The sequence below is a fragment of the Protopterus annectens genome, chromosome 8.part0, assembly GCF_019279795.1.
Source record: "Protopterus annectens isolate FY-2018-M chromosome 8.part0, PAN1.0, whole genome shotgun sequence".
Taxonomy (NCBI): Eukaryota; Metazoa; Chordata; order Ceratodontiformes; family Protopteridae; genus Protopterus; species Protopterus annectens.
The window spans coordinates 393028910-393045709 of NC_056741.1; the positions used below are offsets into that span (position 1 = coordinate 393028910).

At 39.7% G+C, this 16800-nt stretch overlaps 1 protein-coding gene across 1 annotated transcript in view; it reads left to right on the forward strand.

Moving 5' to 3' along the window:
* SV2A (synaptic vesicle glycoprotein 2A) overlaps window positions 1-16800 on the forward strand; it is a 1331300-nt gene that overhangs the window by 1071232 nt on the left and 243268 nt on the right. The window contains exon 6 of the mRNA XM_044079906.1: window positions 11365-11498. Coding sequence (XP_043935841.1) covers window positions 11365-11498 — 134 coding nt within the window. The remainder of the gene's footprint in view (window positions 1-11364; window positions 11499-16800) is intronic.

The following is a 16800-nucleotide window of genomic DNA, read 5'->3' on the forward strand; positions in this document are numbered from 1 at the left end:
ATGAGAAATGTTAATGAAGGGCCTATGCACTAAGTCAAAGGGGACAGTATCTCAGGAATGTTTTCTTGTCTCTAAGGTACAACAATCACAGAGAGGTTTAGGGAACATAGAGTGCAGGTGTGCAAAGCCACCTTACAAAAAGTCCAAACTGTGTAATAGGAAGGTCTACAGTTCATTATTTCTCAGGTTGAATCACAGTTTATTTCTTTTTTAATGTTGGGACTAGCAGTAACAGGTCTCACATTTACAATAGGGATTAGAATTTTTTTCACTTGCTCTACTCATCTTTCAATATCTCCTATACGATCTTTAACATCTACTTCGGCTACAATGGAATAAGGCACATGGGACCTCAGTTTTAGGGGTACAAGTGCTGTGTATATAACGTACTGCAGTTTCAGGTTTAAAACATAATTCCAAGCACATGTGGAGATAAAAAGTGCAGGAGCATATTATTTGTTCAAGGTACTGAAGATGGTGGTCTGTAAGATTGATGCATTTACAGTTTAAAGAAAGTTACAATTACCGTGGTTAGCGGTTCAAATAGGCATTCTATATGCTTGCACTCTTGTTGGATATATTCTGCCTTTTCCCTGGTCATGAATAGGATAAAGAGAATAATGGTAGTAGGTGTTAATGTGACCCCCTTTGTGGCGTTTGCCTTTCTCAGTAGTTGTGTAACTATGGGTTTAGTATATTTAAGTAAGGTGGTTAGAAGAGCAAGCACCTCCTATTGCATCTCCTTTCTTAGCTTCTTTGTTAGCCAATCAGTATTCCTTCCTAGCCTGGTCCGTCTTTTCTGTCATCTACTTTTTCCTGCACTCCTTTTCTTTTGATGACTTCTTGGACTTCTGTATTCTGCCACCAGTCTTTTTTATGCACCCTACCATACCTGGCTCAATCATGTATCTGTTCTGTAGCCCTTGCATGTGCTGTTTTGAGGTGCTACCATTCTTTTTCAACTCCACCTATTTCCTCTTCTTCTTGAGGTGCTAGAGCCCTGACTAATTCCTTGAACTGTTGTACTTTCTCTCCACTCAACTTGCAGGTCTTCAGCCTGCTCTCTGTTGACCTTAGAGCCTTCTCTGACCAAAGCTTGCAGCTGATTGTGGCAACCACTGGCTTATGATGTGTTTCCTGGGGGGTGACTTTGCAATCACTGATTCTACCCCAGTGCTCTATTCATACTAGGAAGAAGTCTACCTGAGCTGCATGATGGCCACTCTTGTATGTGATCTTGTAGCTGTCTCTCTTTCTGAACCATGTTTACTTCTTATCTAAGCAACAGACATCAAGCCGTTCTTTGGGACAATCATATCTCTTTCTTATTGCCTGTTTCTATTGGAGTCCCACAGGGCTCCATTCTTGAGCCACTTCTCTTCTCCATTTACACAAACGATCTTAACACTGTAATCCCTCAAGCTACCTGCATCCAATATGCTGACGACTCCACTATTATTTGTTCAGCATCTACCTCTTCAGAGCTACTCTCTCTAACTCAAACTACCTTCAACACTGTAGAAACTTGGTTTACTAGACGGTACCTCCTTCTCAATGCTAAAAAAACAAAACTTCTCCTTTTCTCTCCTACTACTCGAGCCTCCCCATTAAACTTCAACATCTTGTCAAACGACACCACTGTCATCTCTCCTGACTCGACAACTAAACTGCTAGGAATAACCATTGATAACAATCTCACTTTTGATCAACACATCAATAACATCATCAAAACAGTTAACAAAAAAATAGGATCGTTATACCGTATTAAACCATTTCTTACACCTTCTACCAAAGCTACTATCGCCCACTCCCATCTGATATCTACTCTCTTTTATGCCTCACCTATTTTCACTAACCTTAAGAAGGCTAACCTAAATAAACTAGCAACTTGTTACAATAGCATTGCCCGCTTTGCCACCGGTAACCCTTTCAGAACACATCACTGTCATAACCTAAAACTCCTAGGCTGGCTAGAGCTACAAAACTGTCTTATGATCTCACAACTTACTATTGCCCACAAGATACTTTACCAACCTGATAACACCCCTATACTTTCTCAACTTTTAATCCCTTATAACAATCTTACCTCCCTTCGATCTTCTTCTAAACTCATGACCAAATCTGTAAAATCCCATAACTTAGCTGGTGACTCTCTGTTCACTAATACTGTAGGTAGGACATGGAATCTGCTACCCACAGATATCACACTAATCTCCTCCTTACCACTCTTCAAACAAAAAATTAAACTGTACTTCCAAAATCACTGGCTTTGTTCCTGTAGGACTCCTGACTAACCTTCTTCATTCCCCCCCACTCTACTTTAACTATATACTGTGCTTATTAGCTAGACATATACTTACTTTTTTCTTGCCCTGTTGCTCTCCTCTTATGCTCTGACTCACTCCTCTTTTTCTCTCCCCTGCCCTCTTTTCCATCTTTTTACTTCTTCTCCTTACTAGACTATTGTTTCTCACTCTTCTCCTCTCTGGTATTACTACTTTAATCCCTTCTAATCTCTTGTTATACTTTTTTCTCTCTGACGGATTATTGAAACTAATTGCTAATCTTTAGCATTTTAATTGTGATGCTTCTACTGACCTAGTATATTTTTTGTGTGTGCCTTAGGTATTTGTTGTTCTTATTACTAAATGTATATTCTTATTGTACTTAAATTTTTTATTAATATGTCTCTTTGTATTGATTTATGTGTGGAGCTTTTCTCCCCGGGCCTCTACTGAAAATGGACATATATCCAGCTAGACTAGCCCGGTTAACAAATGTAAAATAAAATAAATAAAATAAAATAAATGTTGGCTACTATCAAGCCATTTGCCAGACAGAAGTCTAGAAGAGCCTCTTCTTCTTTATTCCTGTTGCCCCACCCATACTGTTCTGTCTGTCCTGATATGTGCATTAAGGTTACGTATTGTCAACACCAATTTCTGTTGTCCTGTAAATGAATAAACTAATTTCCTGTGGGGCTTAGGCTGAGATTATGAATACTGCACTATCATTACACTGAAGTCTGATTGCCATGAGTCTGTTACTAAGTCTGATGACATCCCTCACTGTCTTCTGAAGCCTCTCCCTCCCTCACCACAATTTCCACACCATTTCTAGCCTATCCTTCTCCTGAGTAGTAGGCTTTAGATCCCAACCTTCCAGCTTGTCTCCTGAATACATAGGATGTCCAGCCTCCTCCTTACCATCATGTCATCCACTTCCAAGCCTAGTCCTGTCATTGAGTGTAGAAATTCTTAATTTCTGTTTGGAAGGCTGATTGGTTTATGTCCAGCTTTTGCTCAACAGAACTATCCCGGGTAAACCAGGCTGGATGACCAGCCAGTAGCTTGTTGACCCAGGGCTACTGGACTTTATGGCAGGCACACACTGGCCAGCAGGGGCACACCCCTCTCACCATTAGCATGGGTCCTTGGTGTAAGTTAGGTCAGAGTAGGCTGAGTTCTCAACCCACTTATCACCGGTAAATACCTATGCCCATTTTTGTTCATAGGTTCATAGGTTCATAGGTAGGTACTAGGCTATCTGCCCGAAGGCATTTATAAGCCTAGCCGGAATGCGTTGGCTTTCACCGCCCCCTTAGATTAGTTCCTTGTGCCTCTGTCTAGCAGAGCCATTGAAGTGATCCCTGGGGTATACTTTCTGTTTCCAATCCACACATCAAGGTTTCTTTTAAATAGGGTTTGCAAGGAGCTCTGCCTAATGTAGATTGGAATCTTGTTCCAGAGCATGGGAAGTCTCTGGGACAGGAATCTATCCCTCCAGTACGTCCTATTTATTGTTGTGGTGAGGTTTAACTCCCTGAAGCGTGTGGCTCGAGGGGATATGGTTTTCTTTAGGTGGAGCATGTCCATCAATTCTGGGTTGGACATGGCCTTGTATGTCAGGCAGAGATCACCTCTGAGTAGGCGGTATGCAACCGAGTACAGCCGGCATTTCTTCAGTCGAGCTGCATAGGGCATCTGCTTGAGGCCAGTGATCCTCTTGGTGAGGTAATTCTGTGGTCTTTCCAGTTGTTGCAGGTGTCTTGTAAGATACATCCCAAATGGGGCATTGTACTCTATGATGGGTCTGATGAGTGATGCGTAGAGGGGCCCAATGACCTCTTTCGATCTGGATGCAAACCCTTTTGTGATTAGGTGGGCCACATGGAAGGATTTTCTAACACTTTGGCAATGTGATTATCAAAGGAGAGGTTACTATCTACTTGGGTCCCCAGATCCCTTATTACATCTTCCGTATTTAGGGGGCGACCACCTATCTGGTAGTTTGTGGGTACTTTGTTTTTTTCCAAAGGGGATGACTATGCACTTTTTGGCATTTAGCTTGGGGCCATGGTTTTGACACCAGGTATCTGTCTCAGTGAGACCCTTGTGGAGGATGTCTGTGTCAGCCAGAGAGTCAATTATAGCCCCTAGTTTGCAGTAATCTGTGAACTTGGTCAGCCATAGTCCTCCTGTGCTTGCCTGTACCTCTGAAAAGTATATGCTGAACAGGAGGGGTCCTAGGACTGAGCCCTGGGGAACGCCACTTGTAACCGGTTTAGAGTCATACCTAGCTCCCACAACTCTTACCATGTGGGTTCTGTCCGTGAGCCAGTTGGCAAGCCATATTGTGACGTAGGGGTTTATGTTCAGGCTGGTGAGCTTATCTATAATACCTGAGTGGGGAATGGTGTCGAAGGCCTTTGCATGGTCTAGGTAGGCTGTGTGGACCACCTTTCCCTTGTCTATAGCCTTGGTAACTGTCTCAAAGAAGTCCATCAGGTTTAGGAGGCATGAAATGCTCTTAACAAAGCCAAAGTGGTAGGGTCCAGTGTTTGGAGGTTCCCAATGTCTCTGTTAATGAGATCCATGATGATGCGCTCCATAGCTTTGCAGACTTAGCTAGTCAGGCTTATAGGGCGATAGTTCCTGGGGTCCATTGTGACTCCACCTTTGTGGAGCAGAATAACTGTTGCTGTGCACCACTCTGTGGGCACGTAGCCTGTGGAGAGGCTGAGTTTAAACAGTGTGTTTAGGTGAGGGGTTAGTTCATCTTTGAGCTCATGTAGGACGCAGCCTGGGACACTGTCCGGTCCCATTGATGCTTTGTTTTTGGCTTTGGAGAGGGCTGTTTTAACCTGAGTGGCTGTGATTTCAGGGGCACTACATTCTTCTTGTATAGTTATGGGCCCTTTTGGGGGTGAGAGGGGGGGGTGAAGTTTGCACTGAACCTGTCTGCCAGGATGTTGGCTATATCGGTCGGTTCACTGTATTTTGTGCCATTCTGTACTAACTCCGAGCAGATCTGAGAATTGCCACTTAGATTCTTGACATAGCTAAAGAATGCCTTGTGGTTATCTTTGGAGTCCATGGCAATTCTTCTTTTGAAGATAGCCTTCGATGATTTTATGAGGAAACGTAGTTTCTTGCTGATACTGATCAGGGATGTCTTCCCTTCTTGGGATTTTACTCTTTTCTGTACTAGTTTCCTCCTTCTGTTGTATAGCTTGTTTATGGCAGGGGTCCACCAGACTGGTTTCCTTTTCTTGGAGGAGTGAGTCTTAGTTTTGTTTGAGATAGCATGATCCATGCATTCTTATAGGTGCCTGTAGAGTGCATTATTAAAGGATTTTGCAGCTTGGACAGCATTAACCTTTAGCATGGGGGGCTTTGAAACTTCCCACCTCGGTCTTAAGTAATGTGAAGTTTGCTTTTGAAAAGTTTTTCACAGTGGTTTCTTTGACCGGGGGTGGTGGCAGAATGTGGATATCCAGAGTGATTAGTTTATGGTCAGATCTAACCAGCGAGGGGTTGACCTCCGGTGTGGAACACTGGTCGCCCATGTTGGTGATAACCATGTCCAATATTTTGTCACCTCTGGTGGGGGTGTTGAGCAGTTGATCCAGGGCATTTGAGTTTATAAATTCTAGGAAATGTTGGGCAAGGGAGTTGGTACTTGAGTAGTTCTCCCAGTTAATGTTTGAGTAATTGAAATCACCCAATATCAGGGTGTTTGGTAGGACCTTTATGTTTCCCAGTGTTTCCAGGAATGTGCAGTAGGGGTCCTGGGACATGGTGGGTGATCTGTGGCAAGCTATAATTTGAAGAGCAGTTTTGCCCATTGTTAGTTGCATGTGGATGATCTCTGAAGCATCGTGCTGTGCCACTAACCTGGAGGTGTAGGTATCCTTGATGAATATGGATACTCCCCCACCTTTTGTATTTCGGTCCAGGTTTTGTGGCTGAAATGCATGGCATGAGTTGTGGCCTGGTAGTGCTGGGGTGCTCTCTGGAGCCTTAAACCAGGTTTCTGTTACTGCACATATATTGATTTTCTCCATACTGAGGAGTGCCTTGAGTGCATGCATTTTGAGGTTTAGACTTCTGGCATTGAGTAGCATTACCCTCAGTTTTTTGTTACTTGTGCTATTTACGGTGGCGGGTTTGTCTTTTGAGCCTTGCCTAAAAAAGGCACTATGGGGGTGGCAAGAGCCTTGGCCAGTATTCGAAAGCCTAAGGGTGACAGGTGCAAGCCATCTCTAATGAAGCAGCGTGGCTTGTCGAGCATGTCATCCCAGGCTGACAGACACTGGATCCCCTTTGAATGACACCAGAAGCTTAGCCAATTGTTGAAATTGATAATTTTTTCTCTATACCATGGTATCATTATTGGTGAGGGCAGGATGCTACTCAGGGTCAGGGTCATACCGGCCTGGGCTACATGATCAGAGAGCTCCTCCATGTCTCTTTTCATGTAGTCCAGGGAGGTATGGCTCAGGTTATTCACACCAACATGGACAATGACAGAGTCATATTTGCACTTGTTCTGGAGTGACCTGAGTGCTTGTGTTATGTGGCGGATCCTGGCACCCGACAGGCAGCTAACAATAACTTTCTCCTTGTTCAGCCTAGTGAGTGGGACGTCAGTGTGCTTGACTATAGAGTCACCTATTACTAGTGTGTTGGGTATGTTATTTTGCCTTAAGGGCTGTGATTGCGTGGAACAATGGTTTTGTGAAGTATGTGTTTCATGGTTTGTGTTGGGGGGGTGGAGGTTGCTTGGATGTCCACTTTGGAGGTCTCTGTTTCTTTTGCAGATTTTTATTTAATCAATATGACTGAATCACCTAGAGCATATTTTAAACCATCAGGTGGTAGGCCTGCCACAGCGCACAGTCTGTGATCCATGTTCTCCTATCTTTAAGGATACTGTGCATCACAGTAGATGACTCTTCCCCCTATAAGGCGCCATCTACAGTCTATGCTGCTGCCCACAGCTGCATTCTTAGATGAGTTTGATACAAAAACACTCTGCATGTTTTCCAGAGTTGGGAGGAACCCCACAGAGAGATAGGGAGAACATGCAAACCTTGTACCTTGTGCATGGGGTACGAAGATCTTAACCATTATGCTATCAAGTCTGTTTATGCCTTCTGGTGTGGAGTTACCTATACTTATTATTAAGTTTGTTTTCTTCATTTTTAGTTATTTTACAGTTTTCATAGGTGTATTTTTGACTCTTTCATGTTTAGTGGCTGAAAAGGTTACTTTTGAAATGTTTTAGGTTTATTCTTATTGCGTTCATTGTACTGACATGAATCGAAGATGAGTGAACTACCTCATGAGCTATCCCCTGGAGTAAGATTGCTGCAAATAGAAAGGAAAGAGGCTAAAAAAACATAAAAATAATTAGATCGTTCAAGTTTTTATGGGAAGTAGTCATAGTTTTAAAGGAAGCTGTTTGGCTTTCATGGAGGTGATGGAAAGTGGAATATACTGAGAAAAAGAAAAGAAAAAAAAGCAAGAAAAACATGATAAAACAACTTCATAGGAAAAGAAAGCATCCAAGAGCACAGATAAAAAACATAAAATGTTACGAAAGACCACCAAGCAGTACTGGAAATCTTTAGATGGCTCCCACTCAGAGGAAATAATCTGAAATGAATTACTCTTGTAAAATGGGGCAGGCCTTAGGTGTGTAAACAATCAACTTAAATGCACTAAAAGGCACCCTCAGAGGTATTTACTGCATCCCTGACATTTAGTGGGGATATGAATGGAGTGTCCACATGGTCCCACCACTAAGCAACATCAGGAATCAACCTTGTAATCATTTAATGCAGTGATGAAACTCCTGGCAAAAACTGAAAGCGATGTTTCACAGAGTACACTGAATCCTCAGTCTGGCATTTGAGAATGGATGATTGAAAACAGAGAAATTATGCACAGTTTGTTTACTTTTTTCTGCCTACTTTGTAATAGATTTTTTTATAAACTTGTCTTATGAACAAAAGTAAAATACCTGCCTCACTTGGAACATGATTTTGCATTGCAGATGTAAAATCTCAGAACTGTTTTTGGTGCTAGATATGAAAACAGCAAGCTAGGAGGATATGGTCTTGGAATTAGAGGTCAGATGATGAGGTTTTCATTGTTCTTGTCCCATATTTTGAACATGCTTCTTTTATGATATTACTTCATGAAAAGTAGGGAACATTATTACCCTCTGCTGTAAAGGTCATTTTGCGCAAAGTGAAATCACCTGTCAAGCTGAAAAACATTTTGTCCTTGATCTAAAAAAATGATAAATGGTAGCTGTTACATTTTAAGATCTCTCAAGAAGTGGTTTTGTTGCAAGCTTCAGATGAAAGCCCTGACAGCTGCTATCACGGCAAAGATGTGTTCACCAGATTTAGTGCCAGATCTTAAATGTGGTGGCCCGATATATTTGCTCTTAGTATTTTAGTGCTTATCTTGTGATTCTGTCTCCAGAACTGAAGTAATGAAAATGTTAAAGTGATGTTCATAAATGAATTTCACACAGGAATTGCAGAATTATCTTTACCAACAGACCTGCACACTGATTATTTTATTTGTAAATGAGTTCCAAAGTGAGCATTTGGAAAATAAGGGCCCAACAGGTTAAGAAAGTGATAAGTGGCAGTGTTTTGTTAAAATCTCATTCAAATATAGTAAGTAAACCTGCTAAAATGTATTGCAAAACTTCACTTTTGTAGTCAGCGATCAAAGAGAAGGGGTGTGTTTGTAAATAAGGACAGAAGACAGACCTGTAGCTCCATCTGTCAAGAACAGGTAACACATGGTATACTGTGGGGCTGGGTCTACAGTTGGAGGCTTACTTATACTGTGAAGGAAGAATGAAGCATATATGACGAAGATATGTCGACATACACACATATACATATATATGTTTTATATGTAAAAGGCATTCAAAAGCCATGATAGCCACATTCCTTATTTCAGATGTGGAGATTCTGTGAAGTACATGGGCTGTATCACTTAGTGTCTGACAGATGAGGGTTTAACATGGCAGCTTGATTAATCCCAATGTTACAGTATGTGGCTATAGATAATGCTAGAAAGAATGCCATGAATGGACAATGTGTCTTTATTGAAGTATTCTTAATCATATGTGTAATATAAGGGCAAGATGCTTTATTTATTTCAGATGGAATACAATAGACATGGCAATTCCTAGTGTTCTTATGTAGCTGGGCATTGTGAGAGAAGGTGCCATCATATTATTACATGAAGGTCTGAGTGGGTGGGAAAATATACCACGGGTCGATGGCATATTGTGGAAAACTGCATTCTGGTATTCCAAAACAGGACCATCGGGTACATACACTTTTCCTGTAATGCAGTAACCTCAGAATTACAGTTAAGTGTGTCAAAATATACGTATGCATTGGCAGGTGCAGTGGTTTCCCCTTTCATGGAACATGTCAAGGAGGGGGCTCTGCTGCCCACATGAAAATATATATTTCTTCTTAATCTCTGTCTTATTCTTTTGGTGCCATTTAATTCAGTTTTATTCTGCTAAGTAACATTTACTGAGCTCTTATTTAATTAAAACTATCACATCTGTTAAAAATATGCTTGAAATTAAAAATAAAAGTTGTGTTACTTGAGCATTACTTCAGATAATGAAACTAAAAGATTAGATAGATGTTAATCTTACTATGCTGATGCTAATACTGGAGTGTGGGTACCCTTAGTTCCAGTATTCTATGTGTGTGTATGTCTATGTATGTATATATGTTTATGTCCAGGTGAAAGATTAGATATCCACTAATCTCACTACCTGGTTCTTAATTTGAGAGTGGGAACACTTACTATCAATATATTCTGTGTGTGTGTGTGTGTGTGTGTGTGTGTGTGTGTGTGTGTGTGTGTGTGTGTGTGTGTGTGTGTCTGTGTGCATGTCTGTGTATGTATGTGTGTGTGTGTCTGTGTGTGCCCAGGAACTACACCTATACAGGATGGTACTAGACACCTGTCAGTTTCTTGTAAGATTGAAAAAGTTATCAATGAGGGACTGGAGACATGCCATTAATGACCAGAAGGGCTGGCACCAACATAAATGGAAATCAAATGCATCAATATTGATCTTTTTATTTGTTTGCTTAATTATGTTGAGTATAGTATACATGTGTTTTACCTGCAATAACAGTTTTCATTTTACTGCAGGTGCAGGGTACTGTCACATTAACACTGAGGGATTGTACATGCAGATTGTCAGTTTCCTGTAATTTGATCAACGGCACTTTCATTGTGTGCTGTACAATTGAACAAAAAAAGAGAGAAACAACTTTCTCCAACAGAGGACTTTTCTTTGTTGTCCACTATTGTGTGACCTCAGAAGTAGATATATTTAAGTTCAGGGGTGTGGGGGAGTGCAGGGAAACTTACCCATGAGGTTTGGTTAACTTGCTTTGCTCCATTTATGTTGGCCTTTTAATACTTGATGGAAGTGCTGTCATTCATTCAATGTACCACATAGCATCACAGTAATGGGTACGCACATACTGGAAAATGTGCAAGGAGTGGCATTGTGAGGGTTAGTATATCATATGGGTTTGTGCTTTTTTATTATTTCCAAATGAGTGTGAGGTGGTTGTGCATGTGTTCATTCTGAAACTCATTTGAATGTACTGTGGTCAGTCGGCACTGCGCATGCCTGCTAGCTGCATGCTAGGACACCAGGATGATGCCATGAGCTGGATGATTCCCATTTTACATAGCCATACCACAGAAGACCGTTTGCGTCATTCATTATAAGAAGAAGCGGATGTACCTTGGCGATCTTTTATAAGGTGGTGTAAACAACGAAGCAGGGTAAAGTTTTAGGATACATTACACTACACAGCCTGGTGATGTGTGAATAAGAAATATTAAGATGCAGAGTAGTTCTAGGTAAAATATCACTGGACTGGAAACATTCCTCAAAGAATGTACTAAAGTCACAGATATAGCATGTATTATTCCCTCCCTAATTGTTTTATGCCTTCAGACTTGTTTTGTCTGCTGAATCTTAGTTTTCTTTTTTCCCATTTAGGTTGGAGCTTCCAGATGGGATCTGCATACCAGTTTCACAGCTGGCGGGTATTTGTGTTGGTCTGTGCCTTTCCTTCAGTTGCTGCTATAATAGCTCTTACTGGCATGCCAGAGAGTCCTCGGTTCTACCTAGAGGTAAGTCTTGTTTTTTTTTTTATTTATTCCTTCTGTTCTGCATCTCAGTAACTGGGGACATAAGTCCTTTTAATTTAAGGGCTTGTTCTTTCTAATAATGTTATTTTAAAATAAGAAAAATGGTTTAAAAATATGGTGTTAAAGTTCTGTGTGGGATGATCCTTGAATCTTACTTACATGCTAAAAGATATCTTCTTCAGCTACATTGTAATTGTTGGAGGTGTGATGAAGAAGAAAGAGGTAGATGGGAACATATTTTTTGGGAATGTAATGAGTTGGCAGTCTTTAAAAATTCCCTGCAGACTACTCTTTCTGAAGCACTGGGTAACCAAATTTGTGTACCTTACCTAAGGATATGATTTGTTTCAGCTGGGGATACAGGATGTGAATTGACTAGACATAGTAAGACCTTGCTAAGTTTAGTTTTGGTGGCTGCTCAAAAAGCAATTACTAGAAAATGGAAATCAAAGTCTAAACCAACTATATTTGAAGCAGTGAATATAGTAATAGAGATAAAGAACTGGAAGTGATATCTTTAGAAAAGGGTTTAAGCAAATTACATTGCAAAAAATTGGACTTGTGGGAACAATACATGCAGAATAATGTTTTGGAAGAGGAATGAGGTTTAAGGGAAGGCAGGAGTGAGCTATGAAATCCTGGATTGACAGTGACTGTATAGCAGTTATATGTGATTTATAATGTCTGTAACTAAGAATATACCTATATGATTTGTTTTCATTTATATGAATGTATGATTATCTGTGTCATAAGTGATAATTCAATAAAGATAATTTAAAAAATGCCAAAGGACATTTGAGAACAGAGGAGAGTTAATGGCAAGGAAAGTCAAATGAGAAGGACAGATGTGGGTAAATAACAATTCCTCTCCTATTGGAGGATGTCTGCAAAAAACATTCATTAAAGGCATAAATGGATAGCATATTTAATAGAAATCAGCCTAGGTCATCAATATCACATTTCTGATTTAGTGAAACAAAGTAGTGAAAAGACAGCTGACGCTAAAAACCCAGGTTTGAAGAACACATCTAAAGCTAAAATCCCAGGCCTGACTCTCCTCAGCACCATCTTCTAGGCTGTATAATCCAAAAACCATTAAACATCAATATTTATAGCACTGAAATTGCAGACCTCACCATGCAACAATGGCAGTGAATTGGGAATAAGATGGAAAGGGTTCCATCTGGAGCATTTCTCCCAGGGCCTCCGCTGAAAACAGGCTCTGTTGAACCTAGTCGGACATTCCCGGTCAACAAATGTTAAATAAATAAATAAATCTGTCTGTCAAACTTACAGCTCCTATCTGTGATCCAACAGTGAGTTGCAGCGTGTTGTGCAACTATGAAGTTACTGTTCATAGGTAGTTACTAGGTATGCAGTCCACTAGACCACTATAGAGCTTAGCCCAAATTCGCAATCATCCAGAGAGCTTTCTGGACAAGTGACTTGCTTAAGGTCACACAGTAGCCAAATGAAGGTGGAAGGATTCAAACCCAGTACGCTTATCACAGGAAACAGCTTATCAACAGGTCAGAGCTTTAGTCCTATAAGCTAATTGCCTGACAAAAAAGTGAGGCTTCAAGGAATTTGAACTCATGCCTTTTCTAGTGATATTCTCTCACACAAGGCATTAGCAAGGTGAGCCACAGAAGCACTTGTATTTAAGTAAAGGGATGTAGGGGATGAAGGAGGTACTTTCCTCTGTGTGGTGTTTTCTATTAATTATGTTCAAGATGGTTTAACTAAATTTGAATTCTATAAAGTACCATAGGTGTGATGGAAGTTACACTGATACATACACACACACACACACACACACACACATACACACACACCTTGTGTTCGGAGAGTTACTGTATATAACTGTAACCATGTGATTCTGATTGAGCTGTCTAACATTCACATGATCTTGGAGGCCTTCTGAGAAAAGAAACTTATCTGTTTTTGATTACCTCCTTGTGAGAAAATAAGATAAACATTTCAATTTGTTTCAGATTATGTTAATGCGATTAGATGGTGAATCCTCAGCTATATCTACAGTACTCTTGAGATATTAGAGGTGAAAACAATATCTCATTGATCCAGACAATATGATGTCACAGTAGCACTAGCTCACCTTACAACTCCAGGGTCTAGGGTTCAGTCCTGACTTTTGGTCACTGTGTGTTGCTTCCATGTTATCCCCCTGACAGTTTGGGATTCTTCTGGGTAATTCAATTTCCTCCTACCTCCCAATTGTATTTACCCTTGTCCTTGCAGCTATGAGCTGAAAAAGGTCATTGGACCAACAAAATAAATCAGTCAATCAATCAACAAATAAATAAATAAATAAATGTAGTATAAAATCCCAACTTAGTGGCAATATGTAGTGCCAAAGAATTGAGAGAGGTCTGAAAGAAAAATCTTTCAAAAGCAGAGAATGTATAGAGATGGCTAAAGAAGAGTTAAGATATTAACCAGTGTCACCTGTGTTGTGGAAATAAACTACAAATCAAGATGTATGAGTCCTCAGACAGTCAAGCAATAGTACCGTTAGCACTGTGCATCCAAATATACCCACATCCCTTTTGCTTTTCTGATCATTCTCTGACTACACCCTTTTATGTTTCCAGCAACAGCTGATGGGAAGTACACCTGCTTGTTCTTCTGCTGTCTCCTCTTTCACTAACAACCAACCCTTTCTGGGTCAGAGTGACCCAATTTTTAGGCTATTGGATCTGAAAGCATGTGTCTGGTCAACCCAAACAGACCAAGAATGTGCCACAGAAGGGCAATAAGCATAATGTAACTATTTGGCTACAAATGTCTCTGCAAATCTGCCAAATAATTTTATGGTTTTAGGGTATTCCATTGTATTTTTGTACATGCTAACTGTACTGGGCATGTTGTGTTATGAGTAACCATTTACTCCACATTATTGCTGAGGAGTGTCTATTTCCTTTATACTGTTACACAATTAACACATTTTAACTTGTCATTGTAACTGATAATTACCATGTTTCTGTAGCAACCCTTTGTTTACTTACATCCAGGAAAAAATAATTGGGGTCCCATGTTCTGAAATAGCAACATAACTGTTGAGTGGCTACAACATTTTAATTAATAGTTGTTTCTTTATAGATATATTTTTCTTGAACGTTGATATTACTTAGAGAACAGGTTAGTTCTATGGAAACTATAAGCATTTCTTAGGATTCAAAATATTTAGCAGAAATTCCTTGGTTTATAGATACAGTGTTGCCTTTTCTAGTTTGGCTAGCCATTAAGTGACCAGGGCTTCTCTATATTAAAATGCCATTTGTAACAATTTGCCCATTGATTTAAATGGTGTTTAAAGACAAATAATGTAGACAAATCCTGATGTTGACTGGTAGTCTATTCCACAGTCTTAAATTGTCCAAACAAAGAATCTTCCACTTTATCTGTGTTAATATCTGCTGCTGTGGAACAGACTCCCCATTCACATAAAACAAAGTTTATCCCTGTCCATATTCAAGTGCTGCATAGACCTGTAGATGAGAAACAGAAAATTTACCCCAGGACTGTCCACTGTACTACTAATGGACAGAGGCAACTCCTAAATGCTTTATCCCATACATGGGTCCCCTCAAATTATCTATGATATGATCCCAGCTATTCTTATTAGGGATAATATATAATTATCAACCATGGGATGGGTAATACAAATCTATAACAAAATGGGATAGCTTATGTTGAGTACAAAATAGGAAAAGTAGTTAGGCTTAAAATGGCTAGACTAGTACTTACCCGTGAACCTCTGAAGCTATATATGGGTTATATTTTGCTTGTTTTTGTAGGGCAGTTGGGCTAGATCTTATTATTCAGTAATTGTAGAAAAAGCTAAGCAAAACGTCACTTCATCATGTGGTAGCCAGTACTGCTACACTGTATAGCTGAAGAGTGCTGTCTATGAGATATGTTCAGTCTGTTCCATCTGAGTAACATACACTGAACTATGTCTTTTTCATTATACATGCAAGAACATTCATGAAGAATCCTGAGCAAGTCAATAAGCATGCCAGACTCAGCTAAAATGACAGTGCTGAAGCCCAGAACAACTTTTTGAGCTAAGACTAGAGATTTGGAATTATCAGGATGGTTTGCAGGCAGCAAAGGGCAAAAAAATACATAATACAAAATAAACATTTGGGGATACACCTATCTTTAACAAGGATGAATAAAAAGTAGAGTTTTTCAGCATTTTGCTATTTCTAAAAACATTTTTCCAGAATGATTATAAAACTATTGATCAAATATTTTTTCTGACTATTGTATATGGATATAATAATGGCAGCTAGCCAATACCCGAGGTGATAGAATATCTGTGTTTCTCAAACATTTTTAATAACGCTGTCTGTGGTTGTGGTTTGGGAAATACAGTAGTAACAAACTTTTAGGATTCCATGTCAGCCTATCCTGCATATTGTTACTAGTCTATCTAAAGGTTTCAGAACCTATATTTTCTGCAGTAGTTAATAATAACTCTTTTATGCACTGTAGGAGCTTCACAGTGGTTGGAAGCTTATATAATAAATTAGTGCTAAACATGTTTGAAAAGCCTTATAAAATATAATAATCCAATATTGCTCTGTGTATATGAATGGCACAGAAGATGTTCACATTCTGCAAACTTCAGTTTTTGCAACAGTTTGGTTTCACATCTTGATTTTTAAGGTTAATATAGCTTTTTTACCTGTTAGTGAGTGAGTGTAACCTACACTTATTTGATGGCCATGGAAAGTCACACTGATAAAAATGCTCTTTTTTTTGCAAAAGCTTTCCTAAATGGCTGCTTCACCAAGGCACTCTTCTGTATATTGATGGTTTAGGGAAATATCTTGGTATCTTAGTAGGTTGATTTTGAATTCTGGTATTACAAGCATGATAGAATAAAACCAAGAGCATAAAATGGCTAAAATAACAAGTTGGTTTCCCAGCACCGTACATTTATAATGGGACTGGTACTAGTAGATGGGGCAATGTCAGTGAGACTGATGATGTTTGCTGTTGGGAGGAGAATGTAGCAAGTTATTGCAAATATCAAAGAAATAATCTAGTCAGGCAAAAGGTCCTTTGGATCCAAATGAGTTCTGTGTCATCTCTCTCATATTAGGTTACTGGGAGAGTTGATATTTGCTATCAGTTACCTATGTATTTAATTGCCAGAGATGAACTTCAAATTGTAACTGGATAGAAACATATGTTAGAATTTTTTCTGGGGAAACCTTGGACTGTGAGTCTACTAGCTATGAATGCAAAGTGT